Source organism: Pistacia vera, unplaced genomic scaffold, assembly GCF_008641045.1.
Source record: "Pistacia vera cultivar Batoury unplaced genomic scaffold, PisVer_v2 Contig706, whole genome shotgun sequence".
NCBI lineage: Eukaryota > Viridiplantae > Streptophyta > Magnoliopsida > Sapindales > Anacardiaceae > Pistacia > Pistacia vera.
The window spans coordinates 311,141-323,426 of NW_022196564.1; the positions used below are offsets into that span (position 1 = coordinate 311,141).

The window sequence follows — 12,286 nt, forward strand, 5'->3', positions numbered from 1 at the left end:
CTCCGTTTGCACTGTTTCAGCCTTCGTCATCACCACCATGAGCGGCTAAGTTCCTGGTTGTCCGTTACGGTGTAGGCGAGATCGAGATTGACTCCATTGATCTCCTCATCAGCTCTCGACTAGTTGGATGAGCCCGAATGTTGGATATTTGGTTAAGTTTCTTGTATTCAGATTATATTTGTTTTCGTTTCAGTTTGTTTGTGATGCTTTAATATTATTCTGATGCTCGACGTGTTGAATTGATAATGTCCATTAAGAACGTTTATTGATATATAACTTTTCGCATAATTGAATGTTGGTTTGAGATTATTGAATGTTGATTATGACTTTAAATTGCTTCAGTACTGATTGCAATCAAGTTGTTGTAGCGTTTAATATCATTTCTACTAGGAATGCATTTATTGTGTAATTAGTTGATTGGATGATACAGGTTGATAGGTTGTACTTGTTAACGTTGTACCAACTAGTGGTGTTTAAGGGTTTAGTGTTTTTTGGTTAGTCGATGATAGTCTTTAACCAATTGATCTGTAACTAAGACGACAGGGAGACAGGATAGATTATACCTAGAGTGCCGAGAGATATTTTTATTGATTTGCCTAGCCTTGAAGGTTTAGGAAATTGAAGAGTGAGGAGAGGAATTGTGAGAGTTGGTCTTGAGTCAAACCGAACCCGTAGCGGCAACGTTTTTAATATTGTGTTTTAGTTAGCAATTTATTTAATGCTTTTTAATTTCCTGCAAGTAATTAGTTTCCTTAATTTTAATCAATCATTCTGTCAATTTCTCTTTCGTTAACTCAAATATACATTAGGTCATTAGTCTTGCTCTCTGTGGATTCGACCCTGCTTACCGCTAACTATGGTATTTAGGTTTAATTTTGTGACTGTGACGACCGGTCTAACAGGCTAGATATATGAGAGTTGGGCATAGATTTGAGCTTCTTTCATTATTTTTTCCTGTAAACAAAGTATTTCTCCATTCTTTGTACGTTTTATAGGCAATATCATCGAAATAGTCAGAGAATAATAAAATAATAGTAGATGTAGGATTCGCTTTAAGCATTCGAACCACTATAAAAACCTCTCTTGTCAATCTTTTATTTATGCTTTATCAAACATTTATCATCTCAATACCATAAACACTTCTCATGAATCATTCACGTATAATTTCTAAGAACAGTTTAACACTTTGCACGTGCGAGTCGTTGATGTTAAAATCACTCATCAACATTATTCAATAGATATTCCACAACATCATTCGCCGCACTGCCCATCCGAACTGTTACGTGAAGGGCTGTGTCGAAGTTCGCGGTGATCCTTGCTTCTAAAGCATGATCATCCGCATTACAGAGTTGTTGTGCCGATTCCAAGTTGCCTTCAAGTATAGATTTATGCAGTGGCGTGTACTTTGTGAGATCCTCTGCAATAAAACATACAAAACGAAGAAAACTTTAACAAGAATTGTTTGTTTACTTCTGAAAGCTGCTTGTGATTTTCTACTTGCTACATAACTTACCCATAGACTGTGATGAACTAGAGGCCATAATCGGCTGTGACGAGGAAGAGAACATTCTTGAGAAAGCTGATTTTAAATTACTGCTTTTTTCTGAGTGTTTAATTCCTGAACACGTCGGTTTGAGACCATTTATAATGCAATTGTCTGACGTTTCATGTTCCGTTTGACAAAAAAAATTTAACGTGTTTTAGTCGGTTCCAAGATTGTTCTTTGCTATTAAAAAGTATTATCTAATATACAATTATATAATATGTTTACAGTTTCTTATATTATAAATTTTTTTATTTATGAACAAATTATATGATAAAAATGGAAATTATTTCTTTGATATATTACGCAAATAATTTTATTAAATGTTAACAATTATTTTTTAATAATTTCTAAATAATTTATAGCGAAGATTGATTATTAACATCTCTCTAACAATTTCTCAAACTAAACACTTTAAAATTTTCCTTTATTTTAAGGCATGATATATAAGAAGTTAAGAACAACTGCTCCTCACTCACTTTGTCACTCAGCTACCTCTTTTATGAAGACAACTTAACTAAATACACCATAAAATAAGCCATAGCAACTACATATATTACCTTTCATTTCCTTTTATTTTATTTTTTTTCCCTTTTTGATGGTATACTGACTTACACGTTGCTGGCAAGTTCTTTCTATTAGTATACATCGACAAGAATTGAGCATCAATAATTGAGTCTTCCAAAATGAATTATAAAAATAGTAAGTAAATAACAAGCAAAACAGTTAATTAGCAAGTTTCAGAAAAAATCAAGAAGAGGCGATTATAAGCTGTTATGAAGAAGAGATATTGCAGTTTGACAGCGCGTATCTGTGGATTGCCTTGGAACTCTTCTTTCAGAGCCTCCCATGCTTCTTTCGCCTTCTGAGCACGAGAAATTTTGCGGAAAATATTATCATCCACCGCTTGTTGAAGGATGAAAAGTGCTGCCGCGTCATTTTTGCTACTTTCTTTCAACTGCCCCTGTTGTTCTTCAGATAGAGTGGAGCCGGTGATCTCTAACATATAGTTTCCGTAATTAACAATGTCCCATAAATCTTGGGACAAAAAATATGTCTTCATCTTAATACTCCAAACATCATAATTTTTCCCAGTAAAGATGGGGATAGGAGCAAGTGGATTGTGAACGAAACAGAGAAGCAACAGGAACAAAATAATAATAGTTAAACAAAACAAACAGTAAATAAAGAATGTAATACGCGCGATTTACCCTGGTTCACCCAATGTAGGCTACGTCCAGCTGAGTCAATATTATTGCAATATGTCTCACCTCTCTCGTTTACAATGAATGAATTGTTCTCACACCCATAACAAGAGAAAAGAATGTTTATATACTAGGTTTAAGGGATTAAACCTAGTTTTACAAGAATTCCTATTCCTAAGCCCAACCCAAAAAGGAATTAATAACTTAAAAGGAATCCTACAGCGGTTATACATGGAAAAGCCCAAAACCGCCTACGGGCTCGGGGGCGCTGCCCATTAATGCTGAATTAGTCGACAACTCCAACAGATTGGTGTTTCCTTTGGCCATGGCCAGGAATTCAAGGTTTAGTTTTGAACCCTGTTTTGTATGCATATATAAATATAAAATTAAGATAAGTTAGACAAATGAATGTCACAAATTTTTTCTCATAACCTTGACGTGATAGTTGATGAATTTTCCTATCTATTGACATTGCTTAGGGGTGTGATGGGAATGCCACGTAGGGTTTGTGAACAAAAGTTTGTGAAATTTTTTTGTTAAGAGTATTACTCATAAATATAATGATTGACAATGCTCTTATACTAAGAAATACTATAGTGTTATCATCTCACTTTGCTAGTATAGTGAGACTATTTAGTGATTTAATAATACATGTCTTTAATTTAGTAGATAAGCTTATCACACCAACAAAGTGAAATAATGAGACTATATATCCCGTATAATTATTGAACTCTATTTCCTGTTTATATATAAATATAATGATAAACAATGCTCTTATAGCACAGTTATTTTATAATTTGGTAGTTGGTAACAGCAAGAAAGTAGGTACGAAGGGGTTTAACTTGTAAGAAACCGGGGGCTGATGGGTTATTTGGCTAAAAGGGTATTAGAAATAGGATGAAGGATTTTTGTGTAAAGGGAACTAGGGAAAGCTACTTTTTTATGGGAAAATCTGGAAAATTACGGAAGTAACACATGAATTATCACCAATTCTTTGGTTTCTTCGATTACATTAATTATATCTATTTGCATAAATATTTTAATAATTTATGTCGATAGAAATATCTTTAAGTTGGTACCGAAATAAGATTTTATAATTAATAACAAGAAACAAGATATTCATACCAAAAAAAAAAAAAACCTCTAAAAATTACAAGAACATGAAGAACCATTTTCTTTAAGTAGTGCTCATGTTTTATCCTTCGAGAACTTCTGGATAGTTGCATTTTTACATATTGACAATCAGAAACTGAATTTATTAAGAAAAAAAATATATATAATATTAGATTAGGTTTAATGTCTCCATATGTTATATACGTGAGATGAATTGACAAAATTATCCTTTTATAGCTAAATTTTAACACTTGAGTTCAAAAATTTGAAATAATATAAGTGCTTCTGAAATCAAAGGGAAAAAATGTTATTCTGTGATAGATAGGGGATCAAAAATCATTCAGCCTCATTAATGTTAACTCTTATCACTTCTCTCTATCATGTTTATATCCAAGGTGTGGTAAACCTTTTTTTTTTTTTTGGGTTAGGATTTAGCATTTCCCATTTTTTTCCCCCTTTTTGAGTGGTATAATGACTTACACGTTGCTGGCAAGTTCTTTCAATTAGTATTGCGACAAGAACCCATCCATCCCTAAGCAGTAATGGTTATATTGCGACTAAATTGATTTTCAAGGCCACCATATTGAAAATCAATTGAATAAAAAGCTTTGACTTCCAAGTGAATTGGCAAACATGAGAACGCACGTAGCATCACTGCATCAGTATAAAGTATAAACAGTTCCTATAGAAAATTGAGCATCAATAATTGAGTCTTCCAAAATGAATTTTCAGGCGACTTTGACCAACATAATAAATGCCCATCCCAATAAATTATAAATTAATGTAGCAGCTGACGTCACCTGAGTGATCTTACTCCTCAGTCGGTTATTGACCTCAAGCAGTAATGGTTATATTGCGACCTCAACAATACAACAGTTTATCTAAACCAACTAGCATTACAAAATTCCTCTTAAAACTTCAGCGTAATAGTTTACGATTAGTAAACTCATAAATAAGCAAACGAGATCTATTATAAGGAGATAAGACATATTTATGAGTTAACTAATCATAAACTATTATATTAGGGTTGTGAAAGAAAGTTTGTAAAATTAGATTGTGAGTGCAGTATTGTCTATCAACTATGCTGTATAAAAAATTCTGAAATATCTCAAGATGACTCCGAGTAAGGGTTTATTCTTCTCAAGAACTTCTAAGAGAAATATCAAAGTTTATTCAGATGCAGATTGGACAGGATCCATTACAGATCGACGATCAACTTCTAGATATTGTTCTTATGTGTGGGGAAACTTGGTGACTTGGAGAAGCAAAAAGCAATTAGTTGTAGCCCGTAGCGCAGAAGCATAATTTTGAGCTATGGCAGAGGGAATTTGAGATGGAATTTGGTTACAAAGATTATTGTTAGAATTAAAGGTCACCTTGGAGCATCTTATGAATTATACTATGATAATCAAGCCACCATCAATATAGCCAAGAATCCGGTTCATCATGATCAAACTAAGCATGTGGAGATAGATCGACATTTTATCAAAGAAAAGATTGAAGAAGGAATTTTTAAGGTTAGCTACACTCCGACAACCGATCAAACTACAGATATTCTCACAAAAACTCTTGCTCGAGCCAACTTCAAAGACTTTGTAGAGAAACTTGGTATAATCAACATCTATACATCAACTTGAGAGGGAGCCTTGAAAGTCAAGCAATTGACTGTGTTTATTTGGTTGTTTTGTTTCCTTGTTATGTATGAGCTAGTGTATCTTTTTTTTAGAAGTTTTTTATTTTCTTAATTATTCTTTTCCTTTTACCAGAAGATTGAATTCCTAATTGCCAAATCTTCTTGATTTATTTTTATTTTTTCCTTTAAGACAGATTTCTTTCCGGAATTATCTCACCCTGGTTACCTATTTATTTGTCTTCTTTATTCAATAAAATAATACAAGAAGAAATAGAGTATGTTTTTTCCTCCTTCTTCAATTCTTTATTTTCTACCTGTTGGTTTTGGTTCGTCAAGCAGACCAAGCTGGCATAGTAGGAAAAGTAACTTTTTCTCAAACAAATATTAAATGGTGTTGGTGAGCATGATAAATGTTGATAATAAATAAATAACAACTAGTAATTAGATAATAAATGGTTCTAAGAAGATTATCATTTATGAGTTGGCTACGTCTTATACTATCTATAAATGTCTATTTGTGGATGGAATTAATTACTGATGTTACAAAGTTAGTTGGTATTAGCTGTTAATCATTTAATTTAATTGAAGTTTTTCTCTAAGGTACTGTAATCTTACTTCCATTATATTTGTCTATCTTCATTTATTGTTCATATATTAAAGTTATTTGATGTATATTTCTTCATTATATTAATTACAATAACGGTTGAACTGTTTAACTTAAGAGTAATTGTTAATTTAATAGCTAAATTTTAAGGACAATTAGTAATTAGATAATAAATAAGTTTTGATTTTAATACTAGAAGATCATCTTGTTCATATTTGTAATCTTACATTTCTGTATCATGAAATTTATATCCAAATGAAGGTAACCTAATTGATTTAGGATCACTACATATATATACAATGAACAAAGGTGGGATGATCTATCCTATTTACTGTTCGATCAAAGGGAAAAAAAAAAAAAACAAAAAAGATTTTTGCACGAAAGATATTCAACAACATTGTCTTCAAACAAAATAATGAAGTTTCTAATTATGTTATTGGGATCTTTCGACTACTAAAACTAATAAAACAACAATAATATTTTGCTTACAATTGAGTCATACAAACAGACAAAAATTATACAAAATTCATGTAAAATAACTACTCTGTCCTTTATTTTTTATTTGTTTGTATGACTCAGTTGTAAACATAACATTGCTTATGAAACAAAGGAAGAGTTCCTTCAATACCGGATTTGAGGTAAGAGAATTAATGACTAAAAGATAAACATAAAAATATATGTTAATATTAAAAGGGTAATACTACAATTACAACCCAATCTTGCAACCCCGGCATGATAACTTGTAATTGATCAGCTCACAAATTAGTCTTTTTTGCCCATTGAATGTGCCTGTAAATGCATATATAAAACACTATATATAAAGGGTGAGCATGGGTAGCGGGTAGAACAGAAAGCTGCGAGTAGAACCGAAATCGGAACCAGAGCCTACCTAGAACCGATACTATGCGGGTAGGTTCTGGTTCCATTTTTTTGGAACCGAAACCTGGAAAAAGGAACCTACAGTGGGTACCCGACTTGGAACCTGCAGCTGGTACCTTGTTTTGGAACTTGGGCTGAAATCAAAATATCTATGAAGAATGGAGGGTTTCTTGTAATTTTACATATAAAAAATTTAAAATGGAAAAGTTAAATTTTTACAATAACCTAATTAAATAAATATACAATTATACTTATTACATATAAACTACACCATATACAAAACTTTAATATATTATAATATATTAAGATTAAAGTTTTGATTAATTAAGTGTATAATTGGTATTAGGACCAATTAAAAGTGTTTTAATGTTATTAAAGAATTATTTTTTAATAAAATAGTATATTTGATTGAATAATAATATAATATTTAGTTATTTACTTCAATTATCAAGTCCTAAGTATATCATTACATTATAGTTAAATGATTACTTAATTAATTATAAGTTTATAACATTACACTAGTAATTTAGTACATTACTTAATTAAATAATTAGAAATTTAATTAATTATAACATTACATTATAGATTTATAGTATAATTATTTAATAATTATAACATTACATTATAATATGATCACATAATTAATTATAACATTACATTATAAATTTATAGTATGATTATTTAATTAATTATAATATTACGTTATAAACAAATGATTGCTTAATTAAATAATTATTTAATTCATTATAACATTACATTATAGTTTGATCACGTAATTAATTATAACATTATATAATTAAATAATTATTTAATTAATTATGACATTATATTATAAATATTAGTAATTTCCTATATTAGCACCATACTTAATTAAATGATTATTTAATTAATTATAACATTTTATTATAAACATTAATACAATACTTAATTAAATGATTAGAAATTTAATTAATAAAAATGTTACATTATAATTAAATAATTACTTAATAAATTATAACATTACATCATATTATAATCACTTAATTAATTATAACATTATATAGTTAAATGATTACTTAATTAATTTTAAATTTATAACATTACACTATAAACATTAGTAATTTACTACATTAGTACATCACTTAATTAAATGATTAAAAATTTAATTATTATAGCATTACATTATAGATTTATAGTATGATTACTTAATTAATTATAATATTCCATTATAAACATTAGTACAATACTTAATTAAATGATTAGAAATTTAATTAATTATAATATTAAATTATAGATTTATAGTATGATTGTTTAATTAATTGTTTGTGTTTTGGTTTTGATTGAGAAATTTTATGTGAATTGTGATGAATTGATTGAATTCAAGTGTCGCCTAGAGATTATAGGATTTATAAGTCACATTGGACATAAATGAATGAGTAATCAAAATTTGTTAAGGGTATATTTGTAAACTTTTAAAGTATTTTTGTCATTTTTAAACTAATAAGGGGTAATTGATTTTTTACAGGATACCTAGGAAAGGAACAGGAATCTGTATTTTGGGTTCTAGTTCCTTGAATTTAAGAATCTGCACTGTGCGGTTCTGGTTCTAGATACTTTTTTAGGAACCTGTACTGTGTGGTTCCGGTTCCCTCGAAAAATGCAAGATATCTGGAATCGCTCACCCTTCGGTTTGGAGTATATTTATTAAGGATTATTTAAACCCCCGAGATATGTTCAAATGTCTAAAAACCCCTCAAGTACCAGAAATGATGAAAAACCCTCTATTATCTGTCAATTTCGTTAGTTTCAACAGATATAATGACCTTGATGCCCTGCCGATAATATCCTACCACCAACCAAACTTAGAAACTTGAACCCCAAGCCTGGGTGGAGGGGGTAGCTAGCTTTTGGGTGTGGTGGACAATGGCGTGTTTAGGGTTAGATTTTGGTTTTTTAATTTTGAAGAGATTTTTTTTTAAGTTTTTGGATCTTTATTAATTATTTAATTTTAAACAAAAAACTATTATGGTTTTTTTGCCTCTATCTGTCTAAAGAAATGGAACATTTCTGACATCTGACAGTGATAGGGGCTTTTGCATAATTCTTGGTACTTGAGGGGGTTTCGATTCCGGTTCTTACTCTAGGTTCCGGTTCTACAAACTACCCGTGCTCACCCCTAATTGCAAACAGTTTAGTCTAGTTAGGTAAAACTTTTTAATAAACAATTCTATAATACCCAGTTATCTGTTCACATGTTATTAGAAATGAATAAAATATAAAAAAAGTAAAAAAAATATAGACAATGTTAGCCCATTATCTAAGTATGTCACCCATCACAATTATAAATACGAAAAATCATCAAAGCTAAAATCCGAGTGAACAATATAAAAAATTTAAAACATTCCATTTTTTCCTTTTTTTTTATATTTTATTCATTCCTAATAAAACAGATTTTTTTTTTTCTTTTATTCACAGTAGTATATACTGTCAACTATACATACAAGATGTTGTAACCTTTATTAATGAAAAAAAAAATCTAGAATACAAGTGTGATACTGCCTGAGATTGAGGTGGTACCACAATCCAATTATATATTAACATCTGTCGTTAAAAACTATTGTTATAAAATTAGTAAGAATTAATTGAAACAAGAAGTATTACAATTAGGCAAAGCCACCACTGCTACCACATCACTGTTGCCCACTGCCAATTGCTTAGATTTAGCATTTTATTGAATAATGTCTACTACGTTTTTCTTCCTCTGTTTTCCTCTATTTTTTACTCTGTAATTCCCCTGTTTCTCATGTTTTCTTTGGTTGTTCTGGTCTTTATTTGGAAGTATTTCCTCTTCATTTAAATCAAATCAAACCACATTTGGGACCTTACATCCCCACTTTGATAATTAGGTAGTACCAAAGAAACATCGGAAATAACATAATTGATATCGAACTAGAATAATATCTGAGTACTCAGAATCACATCAAATTAGTACATAGAGAATATGCTGGTCATACTTGGTGAATTACAATAGCCAGAAGGACACTAATTTAAATCCCTATAGAGATGCGTGCATTTATTGCGGTAGATGCTGGGGCCTCGAGTGAAGAACATCAGTTCCATCAGGAGAGGAAATTGCGTATGTGTAAACATCTGTGCACAAAAAGCAATCACTATAGCCACTAAAGTAATGCCTGCTCCCCTTCTCACAGAAATCATCAGAGAAGCGGTCATAGCAGAGGTTATCATCATCGATACTAGAGAGCAGAGAAGCATAAAAAGACCGTAACCAAACCTCGTCGGCAAGACAAAAAGAAAATCAGCTTCGTTAAAGCGTGAAGTGAGAACGGACAAGAAAATAAGTATGGACACAATTGATGTGTATAGAGAGAATGAATTTGTATTATAAAATATGCCGAAACTGTTTTCATTGGACAAAATTGGCCGGCCATCATCGTCGGTTCCACCAGGTACTGTGATTGCTGCTGCAAATACAATTGTGGCAATCAGTGCAGCTGCTACTGTGCAGGAGGATGCTGCATCCTTCATCCATTTCTGACCTTCTTTAACAAGCTCCTCATGCTCCTCGGTAAAAACCATTGCTGGAGTTTTTTCTTCATAATTTTTATCCTTCTTATAGGCAGGCTGTACAATTTTCTCTATTCCCTGTAAAAGATCAATAAGATATCTTAACCGCAAAACTAAAATTGTGAACATCTATATATGCAATGAAAAAAATAAAAAATAAAAATTATGTCTAAAGTTATGTCCTTTAGTGTTAGCTATCACCAGTTAAAAAGATGTCGATGTCCGCAAGAGAGCAGAGTTACCTTAAACCACTGTAACTCATGCTGCGTCTGTAGTGCTGCACCACAGAATTGATTTTGTGGTGCTAATTTTCCAGCCAAGTGCAAGACATTGTTCCCAAAATTATCTTTAGACATCAATAGCAGATGTGTATAATCGCTCATTTCATATATGAGGTTGAATACTTTCTCGCGACGGTTCATGACTGCCAACTGCAATGCATTACGATTTTCTGCATCTACAAACCAGATTGCATCAGGAAACACGTCTATAATCACTTTCACAACTTCGTGAACCCCCGATTCCGCCGCTAAAAGGAATGGCCGTTTTAGCATTGAGGAAGCTCTTTCATAGTCTGTCGTAATTTCCTTGCACAAGAGTTCGACAAGTTCACGTACTTTGTTATATATCCGTGCTGTGTTTACCTTTTCCGTTACCAAGATTGCATATACTGCAAATTGAACAAACTCAACAATGACATAACTATCCTGAAAAGTATTGGAAGTTGAAGATCAGGAACATCTTATAAACTCTTTATACTCACAGTCAATAATGTTGATATGTTGCCAAATGTCTACCATTCTTCCACTTGGAAATGCTGACGGCTTTCTTGCCATCGCACTCAAAAGAGTCTCACCAGTGTCTAGCTCCGTTGTAGCTAAACTTCGATTATCTTTAACCCATTCTAGTGCCAAGTCTGAGGCATAACGAATGCACAGAATTCAGAACTAGTTTTATTTCAACATGAAGAACATGGTCATGAAACTTAATTAATTAATTTACCGAGTTATTCTCCAATGCGGATATCCTGAAATTTTGACTGTATGGATCAAAGGTGAACGTAATGAGCGAAGTGAAAAATTTAAGAACGTCCGCATTGGAGAATTTTCATTAACTTACCATAAAATGCAGCGTCTATAAGCAAATTCACGAAAGAAACACCATGTATAGAATCACATTCCCCGCCAGACTTAAATATATCTCTGTTGAATTGCATTAAATATTTAATCATCTCCTTGTGGCCATTTCGAGCAGCTTCAATCAAAGGTACTATCTCACAATCATTTGCAACATTATTTAACTCTGGCTGTATCTTCACTATCTCCCTGGCCGCTTTAACGTTGCCAACAATCGCAGCAATAGAGAGAACCGTGTTGCCATCTTTATTTTTCAGTTTTAGTTGATCTTTTGACATCTTTGTCAATAGATACTTCACAATATGATTCACCTTGCCTGTTCCGACTGCTACATGAAGAGCTGTGTCCAAGTTCACCGTGATCCTGGCTTCTAACGCTCGTTTATCCAGTTCACATAGCCGTTTTACATATTCCAAGTTGCGTTTCAGTATAGCTTTATACAGTGGCAGGTATTGTTTGAGTCCTCCTGCCATAAAAGAAACAAGCAGAAAATTTATTTGATCATACTAGATATTCTGCTACTTACACGAAAGCTGTAATAATGTTCTGCTACTTACCCTGAAGCGGTGAAGAAGATGCCCTCTCTATAATTACAGTGTGCTCCCCCAT

General features: G+C 31.8%; 1 protein-coding gene across 1 annotated transcript; it reads right to left on the reverse strand.

Moving 5' to 3' along the window:
- Positions 1 to 9,998: 9,998 nt before the first annotated feature.
- On the reverse strand, positions 9,999 to 12,286 carry LOC116114290 (ankyrin repeat-containing protein ITN1-like). The gene is made up of 5 exons (XM_031400445.1): positions 12,235 to 12,286; positions 11,661 to 12,143; positions 11,339 to 11,457; positions 10,784 to 11,248; positions 9,999 to 10,619 (listed from the first exon to the last, which is right to left on the reverse strand). Exons 1-5 carry the CDS (start codon positions 12,284 to 12,286, stop codon positions 9,999 to 10,001), a joined length of 1,740 nt encoding a protein of 579 aa, XP_031256305.1.